Source organism: Salminus brasiliensis, chromosome 5 (assembly GCF_030463535.1).
Source record: "Salminus brasiliensis chromosome 5, fSalBra1.hap2, whole genome shotgun sequence".
In the NCBI taxonomy this organism is placed as follows: domain Eukaryota; kingdom Metazoa; phylum Chordata; class Actinopteri; order Characiformes; family Bryconidae; genus Salminus; species Salminus brasiliensis.
Genome location: NC_132882.1, coordinates 22,959,940 through 22,975,176, shown reverse-complemented (window position 1 = coordinate 22,975,176; position 15,237 = coordinate 22,959,940). Strand labels below are relative to the sequence as shown.

Genomic DNA, 15,237 nt, shown 5'->3' with positions numbered 1-15,237 from the left:
GTCTGATGATTGTGTTGGATTCACAAGAAATATGTCCAGTCTGTTTGTACATTGGTCATAAAGACTGGTTGTCTTGGTTTGGCCAGTATTATACTGGTTGCTTTGGCCAGTATTTGGACAAGTTATGATCAGTTATCATTTATTGGCTCAAATCATGATCAGTTATCGCATCTCTGACACAAATCATGTAACTAATTTAAGTTACTATTTTGAAATAAATTAGGTTTTGTTCTTACACTGGCCATATGTATGTTTTCATGGCAGATAGGAGATCTATATGGATGGGAAGTATCAGTAAATATCCGCTATTGTGCCTGATAGATGATGGAGGATGGCACAAATCACAAAAACAGCAACAAACCAATGAATCCACATTTTGGACGTCGCTGATCTTTCTCTAATTCCTGATGTATTCAGTTCTTTTCTGCAGAGTCATGCGTCAATACAGCTACAAAAAATTGAAGTCCTTTAAAGTGATTATATGGATGACGTAGCAGGTCTTGTTCTGCCAGGGTTAATAGTGTACTGCTCCGTCCACTACAGTTTCCATCACTCACCATCTAAGATGATGTCATGAGATGAGCTGGCTGCTGCTCTTTCTCTTCTCTGCTGTATAACTGTGCAAATGAAAGGCATATTTTATACTGAAAGGGGCATCATTTCACCATACCAAATGTGTGGTAGAGCATAGAAGTGTATGGTAGAGCACAGTGTGATTAGATCTTCACTGTGTGATGTTGGACCTGCATAACGATGTGTGACTGATAGCTGGTAGCTTTGTGAGCAGGGATCTACAGCAGCTGGGAAATGTGAGGCACTTTATTATGACTGCCATAAGTAGACTGACTCAGTGATCGTTAACATTTTGGCTACATTACTGGGGGTTGCAGCTTGAGCATGTAAGCCAATTGAGTAGAATACCATATACATAAATGATGCAGGAATTACAACATTAAAATCACATAGGAACAGTTCTGCCCAGCAACTGTGAGATCAGCAGCTCCTTCCTTTGGACACACACACACACACATACACACACACACACACACACACACACACACACTTATGTATATACATATGGAAGTTAAGAAGGTTTTGTCCTCCTCTGTAAAGATGCTGTTGTGGAGATACAAGGCTTTCCTATGGCAGAGACATGTTGCAGTGTACATATATATATATATATATATATATATATATATATATATATATATATAATGTCTCTCTGTGTCTGTGTGTGTGTGTGTGTATTCTCTGTCTGTTCTGTGATGGTAGCTCTTATGTGATTAACACATCTCCAGCGCCTCAGATGGGGCACCAGCCCTTGCTTCATTGTTCTGTGCTTTCATTCACTGAGCTGAGCTTCCGGCAGGCAGGAAGGGGATTATATTACTATGGCATCCGTGGAGAATCAAAGACAAGAAGCGTTGTTCCACAGAGCTTCAGTCTGCTGGTCCTGCCTAGGGAAGCAGCCGCATAGCACAACTGAAAATGCAGTTATTTCTTCCCTGCCTTGTAAAAAACTTTCAAGAACAAACTCAGTGAAGTGACAGGGCAGGTTTTAGAGCGTATGTTTGGGAACAGAACAGGTGATAATGTTGGCATGTGAAATTGAGGAAGCTTACAGAAGCTGTATTTGCTTGGTTTCTACGTTTTCTATGCTATTGGTTCCATGTTGAGGCCAAATTGAGAAAAGAGAAAAAGCTGTAGTGGGTACAAATCAGTTAGATATACCCTGGACAGGAGTAATTTGATGTATAAAAAATAAAACCCATGTGGAGTTACTAATGGCAAAGAGCTGTATTAAAAAATAAACAGAAAAATGCAACAAAGGAAGTACACTTCTAAAAACCAAAGGCCTTGTCTATAAAATGTACTTGAAATTTCTCAGTAAAAGTTATCAGAGTAATGCTGGGCGATAGGACGTCAGATCAGTATCATGATTAATTGAACATTTTACCTTGATTATGATTAATGAACGATTATATAAACTACTGGGGTTGCTCAGTTCTGCTCCATGATGTTTCACTGTTGCAGACTCAACAGAGAGATTCTGCACATAGTAGTGTGTTTTTAAAGCAGCAGTACATAACCACAGTGGGGAAAGTACTAACAGAATAAAAAAAAACTACATAATAAACATGTGTTTTTTTGGTGTTTTTTTTATTTTTGATTATTTTTTTATTTTTAATTGCCCAGCCTTTGTCTAGACTTTGCCTACACATGATTTATAAAAACACTGTGTTCACAAATCATGCACCGTGAAGTCCTAACCGTCCTAAAATTCACCTGACTGTGTAACGTGAGTCAACTGTAAGTCGCTCTGGATGAGCCAAATGCCATACATTTTTAAACAAGGCCTTATAATTCCTAAGTGGTTCTTGGCTTGCAAGTATGACCCTAAACAACCTTTAATGGGTATAGAACCATTATGTTGTGTAGAGTTGATTTTTTGAACAAAGACATCCCCTTGCACCCCTCCTCAAATTGACAGCCCTGGATGTAGACCACAACATAGCCAGAGAAACAGACGGTTACTGAAATCAATGCTACAGCATAGAGGCCCACAAAATGATGGCTCCTGCATGAGCAGAAGGTGGAGGAGAGGGGGAGCCAGACGGCTGCATTTAGAACAGCTGTGTACAGTTGCCATGGAAACCTTTGTCTCCACCACTCAGGAGGAGGAGGAGAAGCCTTATTCTGATTGGTCCTTGGAGACCCTCACAGCCTTTGAGTAATGGAGAGAAGGGGGGGATGGGAGGGGCACTGGGACATGATGCAGCTGGTGTGTTGGTGTGGGGTTACCTTCTGGCAGCTCCTACAGGAGAGAGTATGAATAAGGGAGAGGTGGTGATATGCACTCTTGAGTTGAGTTGAGTGGTCAGACCTTCAGGGATGGAGGAAAGACATGATAAAAGACCTATAAGACCTAATGTGAGTGCTTGATGAAATATTGCACATAAAATGGTGTGTTGAGGATACAGTATGTAACACAGGGGCTGTCCTGCACCTGATGATTCCAGGTAGTCTCTGGTCTTCATTGTTCCTTTAATGTCATGAAAACCATGTATTTGCCTATATCCGCCCATCTAGCTTATTACAGTTCACCCCCTAATTCACGTTGAAGTTATAAGGAGAGTTTTAGCCCCAACCACTTTTTGAATGAGGCAGTCACAAAGCAGCCAGTCAGAACAAAGTGCATTTACATATATCAGTCCTAAAGGCACAGTAAGAATAACAGCCTGTTTAATTCTAGGGATAGAGAGAAGTTGGAAAAGAGTCATGTAAAAATGAGTTACGACTGTTTTTGGTATTAAAGCCATAGAATCGTCTGAAGTGAACCAACCTCAGGACAGGAACATCCATAAAACACAAAAAAATGTAGCATGTGGTCACCATATGGAGCTGTGAAGGGGCTGCTGGAGCAATTCTCCTCCCACTGGCCACCAGAGGTACAGCAAGATTCAAGCAGAACTCATGAACCAGCGCAACCCTGCTCCTGCACAACTACCTTCCTGCAGACTTTAACTCCAGCCCTAATCTTCCTCACTTGACCTGTCAAGTTACTGTCTTCAAAAGTGCATGACTGGCTGAATGAAGTGTAATAGATGTGGGTTTGAGGCAAAACCTGCAGGAAGGTAGATCTCCAAGAGGCCCAGTGATCACATTAATAAAAGAAGACTGCACAGTGAAAGCTGTGGAAACTCTGTGTTGCCTGTCAGGATACAACCTGAGCTGAATATAAGGAATAAAAGAGGAACCCAATTCCCCACAGTGAAATTCTCAAATAATGTGATCAATGAATGATTAAACGTACCATTATTTTAGGTAAATTCAATGAAGAGGACATATTTAATAAACATAGAGCTATGCAAAGTGTAACTAACTTTAGATCCTCTGCAGAGACACATCTGTACATGTTTAATGCATAATTACTGTTTAGTAGCTTTATATATTACTAACTGTAGATCATTAATTGTAAACACATTTGTACTGTAAGACTGTGCATGAATATGTATGTAGTTAAACGATTTAACCCAGTTCATGTGATTGCTGATGGTAAGGAGATACTCCTAATATTACCTACATTTTTGCAAAATCCACTTATTGCCAAGATAAATAGCAATACCAATTTTCTTAGGTGCCTAAGACTTACATTAATACACACTGAACTAACAAGCCCTGTGTGTGTGTGTGTGAGAGAGAGTCAACTCAACTGCTGCATTGTAACCCAGGTGTAAATGGTCATCTCATGCTTCCCAAATCTGTCACTCAGAAAAAGAAGGGTGAAAAAAAACCCTGCAATCTGGACGGAGAAATGTCCCTTCATGATACCCATTTTATTTTTAAAAGCACAATGTACAAAATCACACAGCATATACAACATAAAAAAACAAACAAACAATTATTCAAGAACACAAAACACAAGCATTATATTTCTTTTGGAAACTTATGACAAGTAACATTTTCAGACCTCATAGACGTACATTTCAGAAAGAGTGCAGGCTTCAGAGAGCGTTTCTATAGACATGTCTCACTCATGTAACTTCAGTTCAGCTGCCTGAATGTGATGATTACAGCAGCGCATCTCTAAAATATGCATGATAATAATTGAAGGTGAAACTTTCCCTTCCAAGAACCTGATGGAAAAGGCAATTTTACAGGAGCTAGGTGTCAGATTATACAAGGACATGTTAAAGAGAAAACTATAACACTTAAGTAATTAAGAAAAAAAGAGATAGATAAATAAATAAATTAGAATGATGATAAATCACATTTGGTCGACCCCTTTTACTGCTAGATATAAAACAGCACAATTGGATGCTTTCTGATGTGCGTTTGAGTTGCTGCTTAAAACATTCAAATAGACGTTTGCGTTTGCATTTGCATCGCCATACTCGATGTGCAAGTGTTCTGGAGTACAACTGTAAAACACAAGTTAGCAACTTTCCCTGCTCGATCACACCTGGGAAAACTCATATGCTAATTATGAAGCTCTTTATGGGCTGAAACAGATGTGTTTGCACAGAGAAAATGCTAAACTGTGTTCTGCAAAGGGTACTTTTTGATGATTTGTACTTTTTGAAGATTGTTACTTTTTGATGTGTCATTAGTTATGCTACAAACTAAGACCAAGGGCCTCTTTCAGCCTGTCCTGGAGCATGTGTGTAGGGGGTTGTAAACGTACAGTGTATGTTACTCTGAGAAAAACTGGCCTGACCACCTATTTATGGGGAATCAACAGGACAAGGACATAAAAGGCAGACATACAGGCAGAGAATGAAGGTATGAAAGATTACTGAATACTGATATCATGCCTTGATTAGGAGTTGAGGCCCATTTGATCATGAGTTGGTATTCCACTGACCTATCAGGACTCTGCCCTCAAATGTGTTCCTTCATAGCAACTGCTGTGAGGTTGGACAAGCTATAAAGAATGCTGTCAAAAATCATATTCAAAGAAATGAGAAATAGTAGTGCCCAACAGTACCTACATTAAGAGTACATTGTTAATTTCAAATTTTGTATGAGAGTGAAAGGTCTCAGAGTTATGACAGATAAGGTGTATTTTTATGTGATTAAGCTGAAATCTGTCGTCCAACCTGTCTAGGTCCAACTAGCCAAGCATTTCAATGTATAAGCAACCTAAATAACCTAAATAGATTTATTAGGTTGAACAGGATTTTTGCCAGCATTCCGTAACGCTTGTCCAACTTGGCGAAAGCTCTGACAAAAGAGTATTTGTGGGCAAAGCATGAATAGGTCAAGTCTCCTTACAGTCATGCTTATGCACACAATCAGCAAAAAAACTCGGCTGTAAGGAGAGGGAACACAATTTGTTCTTATCAGATATTTCTAATTCGATCCACCAGGCCTGGTGGTGAAAAACACCTCCTACACAGAGCTGTAAATCTTACAGCTTTTTCAAAACAGGCAGCCAATGTCCTTTCACTTCCATCAGCTATTTAGTCTGTGGTCTTGGCAGCGTCTGTATGGAAACCTGCCTGTTCCTGCCCCTTATCCCCTCTCTGCTCTAGTCACGCTTCGCCCTGCCCTTTCTCTTCCTCCTCCCATTTTCTGCCACCACGGGCTTCTCCGCCATCTTGCCAGCCACTCCATTACTGGCCGCCAGTACTCCATTAGGAGCCCCGTTAGACACAGCTTTGCCTGCCTTAGGCGGACCTTCACGACGGGGCTGGCGACGGTAGGTCTGATAGTAGAAGTTTCCGAAGAGCACGATGAAGGTCAGGGCATAGCCAATCAGACACCAGTGCATCCATTTAGGGAAGGGGCAATCAGTATAAAGGGACAGAGCAGTGTGGCCAATGGTAACATGGAACTGGATCTGAGGAAGAGATGAGTAGTTGTAAAGTCACTGAAATTCACTGAAAAACGAACAACAATTAGTCTCTAACATTTAGAAATCTTCATTAATGATGATGCTAACTGTAATTAGGTGTAATTTTTGCTAGTAACTATTTATCACTTGCAGAGGAAGTGTGGATTGAATTTGCTCAAAAGTTACTGGGAACAATGCCATAAAAGAACCACTTTTGGTTCCTTAAAGAACCTTATTTGGTATAGAGATGTGTGTTATTTTAAAGTTCTAAAGAACCTTAATTTGATGTAAAGGTTCTTTACCAATTAAACGCTCTTGTCGATCTGTCAATACAGGATGTTAATCAAGAGCAAATGTAATCCTTGTACAACTAACCACTAAATAACACGACAGAACTGTCGAATTACGCATTAATAGCCTAGAAAGATGACTGCAGTAATTCTGAACCCCTCAGAGTTAAACCGGTGTTTACGGCGAATCAGTTGCACAAGTCTGTGCATAATTACGTTCATCTGTAGTTGTAGTGGTAATTAAGTTTATAGTTAACTGGCCCTCTCAGAACATTTTTAGGCCCACATTTTAAGGGGCTTAACAAAGGGAGAGAAAGGAAATAAACATCTGGCACACAATGTCAAATCTATTAAAGCAGCATTATTGCACTACTGCAATCCGAACAAACAACAATAATTTAAAGGTCAAATTACCATTTGGATAATTGTCAGGTACTTCTTCCACCACAAGTATTTCTGGATCTTTGGCCCACAGGCAGCCAGCCCATAATAGAGATACATAAGGACATGGATAGCTGCATTCATATGAGCACCAAAGAATGCTGCAAGAGGAAATAAACAAACAAATATTTCTCATACACATTGGCATTCAAAACACCATTATCAATGACTGTACAACGTTTGGCCAAAAACAGGCTTTTCTCACTGGTATGCTTGCTGAATACTTACACTGTCCTCCTGCTACCCACTTGATGCCAATCCACCACAGGGTGAACATGGTGCAGTGGTGATAAACGTGCAAAAAGCTGACATGGTTGAACTTCTTACGTAGGATGAAGAACACTGTGTCCAGGTACTCTACTCCCTTTGAGACAAAATACCACCAAAGGGCAGCTGCCATCTGTTGAGAAAGACATTGCCACAGAACAGTAAAAACACGTTATTGTATAGTATATTATATAAATTATATAGTGATGACGTAAAGAGCAATAACTTTTACTTTTTCAGTAAATTACTTTACTTCAATACTGCAGTTTATACTGACCTGAACAGAAACAAGTTACTCAAAATTTGCTTGGAACATCAGTCTTTTCTGAGCCTAAAAACAGTGTCAGGTCCTAACCTCAACTCAGTGATTTTAAATAGGGTAGTAGAAAATAACCATTGGATACCACCATGACCCCTGACTTATGCAAGCTGGGTAATCTTTGGCCAATGACATTTGTCACAGTCAGTCTGTCGGGGTGTGTGTGTGTATATGATTCTGGTGTCACAGACCACTGAAATTGAGCTCCTTTACAGTCCCACTCCGACTACTCCAGATAAGGAGCAGGGATCGCATTGCAGAGCATCTACATTGTGTTTCGTTTCCCATGGCCAGACATGCCGACCATGGACACCATGCCATGGTCATAGAAACACTGATGCTAATCACATCAGTGATCCAGGAACATACTCACCCTGACTTCGTTAGGGTTGTCCGAGTAGTCTACAGTCTGGCAGAGGTAGCTGTAGTTTGCCGCCCGTGCTGCAAGGAAGAGCTGAAATAGAACAGGTAAAAATAGATCCATTAAAAGACAGATTGAAGAAGGGGACGATCAAGGAGAACACATGCAGCAGCCTCAGTGATAAACTTGAGGTGACAGTCAAGGAGATTACAAACATGCAAAGATTGGTGTTGTTAGTTTGTAATGCAGCTTAAAGGTAGCTCTGACCATACATTTTGCTTAACCAAAAAGAGTCTTGCCTGTGTTGTAATAACTAATAACCATTATGCATCTCTATAGGAATTCTTTTAAGTACATATCTGCCGATCTCAATACTGATTTGAAATGACGGGTTGAAACAGTAACAGTAAAACCTAAACATCTGTCCGATGGCGATATCTGCTGATGCTGATATGGTTCCAATATCACTGCGCATCCCCAGTGATAACAGTTCAACTTTGTCAATGTAAATGTATCCTTCCACTAACCACGCTAACTAAGTAATAACAATATTTGCAACATGCCACTTGAAGTGGAACTACTTTTTGCACAGAAGAAGAAGCTGCTAATATTAAATACATATATTATAACAATGTTCAAGGTTTCTTTGCTTTACTTTTTACTTTGTAAAGCAACAGGAAAGAACACAACACAATTTTCTGTAATTGTAAATAATATCACAGCTGTCACATATGATCTACTGCAACAACACACTTCCTCTTGTGTTCTACTGCTTAATTATCTGCAGTCTAACACAGTATAGCTCTTCATCCCCATTATTTCGACTGGACTCACCTCTTTGAAGATGAAAAAGTTAAAAATGACCATGCTGAAGTTGTAAACAATAAGGGTCTTCCGGAGCTGAAAAGGCTCCCTGTTCCTCATGAACTTTGGCCCCAGCCACAGGAAGAGCAGGTAAGAGGAGCTGATGGCCAGCGTGGGGAGAGGAGAGTCCATCAGTGGCCATTTCTCCACACGCTTGTCTATAAAACAGAATAGAGTAAGAATCAGTTCATTATGATTTTACTCAGTACTGTGTCCTTAGCTGGTAGAGCTATGCTTGATATAGTATGAGCAACAGGACAGTGTAATTTCTGGCGTTTTGTCATTTAGTGCTCCATTAAATTGTTATTATGTTTAAAGAACAAAATATGATCTTTAATTTGAAGGTATTTAGACTGGATGAGCCATATAGGTACAGTACTTCAATTCAGTACCATTCAAGTCTCTGCAATCATCAATATTCAACAAATATTCCTAACTGAAACACCATATTGCCCTAAAGAGAACACAATTGGCCTCTACCTGTGAATCATTTCAAAGTTGTTTTTTGTTTTTTTTATAAACTACCCTCTAAGTTTTATTCAGACTGTTCCATTATTCAGACTGTGTAAAAGCTGTTACCAAGACCTAAAGGCTACAAAATAATATCAATGTGTCTGCACTGCTGGATGGATCTCTTGTGATGAAATAGAAGCTGAATCATACCATGAAGAAACTACCTAGATAATGTCACTCCTTAAAAGCATCGGGGAAAATATGGACATCTGAGGGAAGCCACAAAGAGGTCAACAATCACTTTAAAGGAACTACAGAGTTCAGTGCCTGAGACTGAAGTAAAGAAACATCAATCAGCAATACCGAGAAGTCTGCAAACAGTGTTGCATTGGAGGGGAACTAGAAAAAGCCACTACTGAAGAAAAAACACACCAAAGCTTCACATCTGCAGATTTTCTGTGGTCAGCTGATAAAAAATGGAGCATTTTAGGAACATTTCTCTTTGCTACCTGGGGTACAAACCTAACATTGCCCATTTCAATGCATGGTGGCAACATGGTGGTATGAATTTCCTCAGTAGCGACTGGGCATCTTGTACAGGACAGATGGATGGTGCAAAGTACAAGGAGATACTGCAAGAAACGCTGCTTCAGTCAGCTAACAAAATAAAGCTTGGGAGAAACTTCACTGTTCAACCGAACAATGAACTCAAGCAAATGGCCAAAGCAACACAGAAGTATCTAAATAACAAAATGATCAACAATGTCCAACTGCAGATCTCAATCCAATCAAGGATCTGGCACTATTTAAAAATTGTGATCCACAAACATAATCCAACCAACCTCAACCATCTGGAGCAAATCAGCCAGAAACAGAGGGTGAAAAACCCTTCCAGTATGCAAAGCTGGTAGATACCTACCATAATAGACTTAAAGTTCTTATTTAAACAAAAGGTGGTCCCGTCAAGTACTGGTGTGTATGTCTACTAAATACTTTTTCAAGAAGCGCTTTCAGTTATTAATTTTATTAGTGTCATTCGTACCCTATACATATTCAAAGAGGCTGAATGCTTTTTCAAGGCACTGTGGGGAACATGCCCATAAGACATATATTTATACATACGTCCTCTGTTTTATGACACCAAAAGCAATTGGACAAACAAATATAATCTTAAATAATACTGTCGTGTTTAGTATTTGCTGCAAATCAATTGCCGACAATGACTGCGCACAGATGCTTGATATGTGATGGTGTTCTGCCAGGTCTGTAATTCTACCATTTTTAGTTCCTATCTGTTTTGGGTCCCTTTGCATTTAGTAGGTGAAATGCAGAGATATGCACAGATAATGCTCAGATAGATTGGATAGACTTGGATAATGAAGCACATTCTGTTGTGTCTCAAATAAATATTTAGGTCGAAATCCTTCTGCAAGGTGTCATTTACATTACATTTACATTTACATTTACATTTTTGGCATTTAGCAGACGCTCTTATCCAGAGCGACTTACAAAGTGCTTTGCTGTTTACCCAAGAAAGCCTTAGCTAGTTAGAATAGACTAATAATTCAAAAGAAACCTCTAAGCTTAGACATTACTAAACACAATGCAATAAGGCGTCCATAGTACTCTATTCATCCAAGTACTCTCGGAAGAGGTGGGTCTTCAGTCTGCGTTTGAAGACAGCGAGCGACTCGGCCGTTCGGACACCAGGGGAAGCTCGTTTAACCACTTTGGTGCCAGGACAGAAAAAGGTCTGGACGCTTGTCTTCCGTGGATTTTGAGGGATGGCGGGTCGAGCCGAGCCGTACTTGAAGCTCGAAGGGCTCTTGGTACAGATCGGCTTTTGACCACTGCCATCAAGTACGGAGGGGCTGTTCTGTTCCTGGCTTTGTAGGCCAGCGTTAGGGTTTTGAATCTGACGTGGGCAGCTACAGGAAGCCAGTGGAGAGAACGCAGCAGTGGAGTGACATGGCTGAATCACTAATGTAGTGACATGGCTGAATCCATCCACTGAGTTTTGAGAACTGAACAGAATTCACACTGCTGCTGCTGCTGTCTGTTCCTCTTTTTTTCCTTTTATTTTCATGCTCTGGTTAAATGTTCATCTCAACTGCCCACACAGCTTAGTCTTAGGACATTACAAACCTTCTGAGATCATATTAGTGATTGTTTCTCTTTAACATCTATGAGAAAAAGAAATATGAATCTGATCCAGTCCCAGTACAACTATAGCCTGAAATAGCTCACCCTCATACCGACAGCCTACTTTTAGATGCTCATCCTAAGTAAAGTATCTCAATGAAAATAACTTAAATCTGAGTAGTTTTTAAGTAGTTTTTAAGGTATTAATGCATTGACCACTATTACTTTTGATATCAGATTCCAAATGTCTAATTCAAATTGAACCCTCAATGTTTATTTCCTTTAGACACAACCAGTGTTTTCCTTCACCTTCTTCATCTTTTTTTTTCCACTGTTTTTTTAGGTCTCATGGAGGTCTGCTTTACTACTATTCACACTTTACTTCATTACTTTTGGTCCAATAAAATGGGGGACTACATATGAAAAGGACTGTGATTCCTACTGCCCCCTTCTGTTCACTCTACATTAAAAGGACTAAGTAAAACTGCTTTATGGAGCAATTAATATTAATCAGTGAATATAAAAGGTGAGTCCAGTGAAGAATGCTGAAAGACACTGACAGCCTGTTCATTAAGAAACTCTGTCATGGTATGCATGGTACAGAATCAAAGAAATGAAAAAGAAAAATGGACTTACCTGCAATGGTAAGGCCCCATTTGTAGAATTCAATGGTGTCGTTGATGAGATGTGTTACAATATCCATTGTTGCAGTTCAACTTCTAATTTTCCTTAAATCAGAGAGAATAAAAGAGAGGGGTTTAAAGTAAACACAAAAGTGCAGCAGTAATATTAAGTGGACAGTCTAGTTAGTCTGTCTACAGCTATTCCCTATGACAGATGTGTCTGCTGCTTCTAATGTTACACTATTCCAGAATCAGACAAATATATTGTAAAGCAATGTGGATTACATTATGTATCTAATACAGGTGAGTACTTGCCAAACAAGAAAAGAGAAATTCCATTTTAATTTCTGATTTCACTACTGACAAGAGTTCAATTCGCATCAATTCAAATGTATTCATATAGCGCTTTTCACATCGAATGCTGTCACAAAGCAGCTTTACACAGATCTGTGTCCAAGCCTCTTTTGACCAAGCCAGTGGCAACAGTGGCAAGGAAAAACTCCCTCAGGCCGAGAGGAAAAAACCTTGACTCAAAAGGGAAACCCATCCTCCTCTGGTCGACAGCGGATAGCACAATAATAAGCAAAAACAAACAAAAAATAAAAACACAGAATCAAGAGAAAATATGCCATCAAGCCATGAAAGATAACATTTTGGGTGAAATGATAAAGTCCATGCCAATAAACAGTCACAAGCATAATCATGAAGTGAGATGAGGATAAACGTTTTTGAAGACATTCCTTAAATTTCTACAACAATGTTACGTGTCCTAAAGCAATGAGAGTGTGTTCATAAATATTACGCATCCCTAAACATTCACAGTGTTTATACATTTTTGAGAGATGTCTGCATAAAATGCCTCAGGCCAGTAAAACAGTGTGTGATGGTATGAATGCAGTAGTATAATTATTTCTATTCAAAATTGAACACACTGAGCTGCATGGGTGGTCATTAAAGCAGCATTACATGAGAATATTTCTCACTCCTGGGCTCCCCCTACAGGTGGAGAGTGTACCTCACTGTTACACCACTGCTGTGAATACAAATCAAGGCAATACATATGAAGTGAAAGAAGCCTGTGTACTGATCCAGTAATTTTCCAGGATCCAGAACTGTACACAAACATGATGGATATGAAGTTACGCAGCGGTAAGCAGTTCGCAAGAGAGGCCGTGCGCAGCTCTGCCAAAATGACATAGCACTAGTGCAGTACAAGGTGTTCCAGACTGGAGGGACAACGACAGGGATGCCGTTCTCCCTATTACAGGTCAAAATAAATTTTGATATCTACGATATTCCCCGAAAATATACCGTCCGGTTATTATCACGATAACGTCATCATGTCGTCATATTTCCCCACCTCTAACTCAGAGTCATTAGAGTCACAAGAAACAGTGAGGTGGCTCTAATGGGGCCTGGAGCACAAAGGCCGGGGCAGCATGTGTCAGCACATCCCCACACGGACCGAGCTTTAAAGATAATCAGTCAACAGCTGAAGCCATTTTGTAATCCGGGAACAGTGCAGCGGGACTGACTCAGGTGCTTCACGAATACAGAGCAGTGGGAGGCGGGCGGTCCCACCAGGCTCCTTACTGGACTGATCCGGTCCACCTTAAACGATGCAGCAGTTACACTGAGGGGCCTCCACAGCCGCCAGAGCGAAACTGCAGCAGCGTTTAAGGTGGACCTGAAACCAACTTCAGCCTCGCATCCTCTCTATCCCGTTCCCAGTGAAGAGAAGAGGCCTCCTCTTCTCCTCCTCCTCCTCTTCCTCCTCTTCCTCCTCACGGTCTGAGCCAGCGAGCAGCAGCACCGCACGGCGCAGGAGCTGAACACGCTGCAGAAATGAAGCCAGTGTAGGCCTACAGGAACAGACTGGACCACACAACCGAGCTGTAGGCTACCAGGGACTGAAGGGACTGGGACTGCAGCAGCGTGACCGAGAGTAAAAGCCGTTAACTGATGAGGTTACGAGCTAAAAATGAACGTTATCGCTGCTGTCGGTTCTGGGTGGTCAGCGTGGTCGATGCACCTGCACATAGCAAGCTAGCTAGTATCTATATGCACGACCCAGCATCAACGGTCACCAACCGATTCTCTTTTAAACGTCAGGACATCCGCAGCTCGAGGTGATCTTAATTTAGCCTTACCGTGCAGGGATTAAAATCCGTTTTAAAGGACATTCAGTGCAAGGTCACAGGACACAGATATTCCGCCGGATGCTGGAGAAGCAGGGAGCCGCCCTAATTAAACAGGTTCGCATGTAAATCCGGATCGCAGAACGGAGAATGGGCCCAAACGCAGCCTATGGACATAAGCAGAGCATCCTAATGGGTATTGACATGAGTGCGCTCGTGGCTGCGGCTCTCCCGTCTCCGGAAAAAAAAACGGGCAGTGCAGCGCAGTGTAGTGCGCATGCGCTGGAAGAGCATGAGCTCCGTGCTGATCCAGGATCAGAAATGAGCCACTGAATTACTGAAGGTTCAGGGTTAGTAATCGGCGTTAGCCCGGGCTTAATTTACGATGGCATGACCTCAGTACGAGATGAAAAAGACAAACCCACTCCTATATATATATATATTTATATATAAAACAAAAGTTCTGGCGACCTCTGCCCTGCAGTTTCAACTATTTCCTGTCTCAACACATCTGATCCTGCTCATCACCTCTCCAGCCAAGCTGAAACTGTTCAACTAAAAGGTTAAAGTGAATGGTTCACTCTATATTTTAATTATACTTATAATTACAGATTTACATCTATGCACATATAAACAATAAACAATGGTGATTTGACTTAAGTTGGTTATATTGGACTTAAATTAGCAAATAGTTAACTGTTTTTTTTTGTGTTAAAGACCCAGTTTTTAATGTGTTCACTGAGCCACCATCAGCCGCTCAGAATAAGGAAAAACATCAGTCATAGACTAATAATAGTCCTAATACATGATATAACCCAGCCCAACTCGGCTCTAGTTCATATTTCATGTTAGTCGGCATGAAATGGCAATAGGCGACAGCAAGAGGGAAGTGGAGCTCAGATGAGGAAATGATACAGAGCAGAATTTGGGGTCCCATTTTCTACCTAATCGATCCCAGTTGTGCTGTTTTGTATGAAAGAATGGCAAGGGGTTATTCATTCA

At 40.7% G+C, this 15,237-nt stretch overlaps 1 protein-coding gene across 1 annotated transcript; it reads right to left on the bottom strand.

Moving 5' to 3' along the window:
* Positions 1-4,318: 4,318 nt before the first annotated feature.
* On the bottom strand, positions 4,319-14,504 carry elovl4a (ELOVL fatty acid elongase 4a). Its single transcript, XM_072679864.1, has 7 exons — positions 14,248-14,504; positions 12,111-12,202; positions 8,850-9,037; positions 8,028-8,108; positions 7,297-7,468; positions 7,042-7,169; positions 4,319-6,343 (listed from the first exon to the last, which is right to left on the bottom strand). The coding sequence occupies exons 2-7, from the start codon at positions 12,175-12,177 to the stop codon at positions 6,032-6,034; spliced, it is 948 nt and encodes a 315-aa protein (XP_072535965.1). The 5' UTR covers positions 12,178-12,202; positions 14,248-14,504; the 3' UTR covers positions 4,319-6,031.
* Between the last annotated feature and the right edge of the window lie 733 nt (positions 14,505-15,237).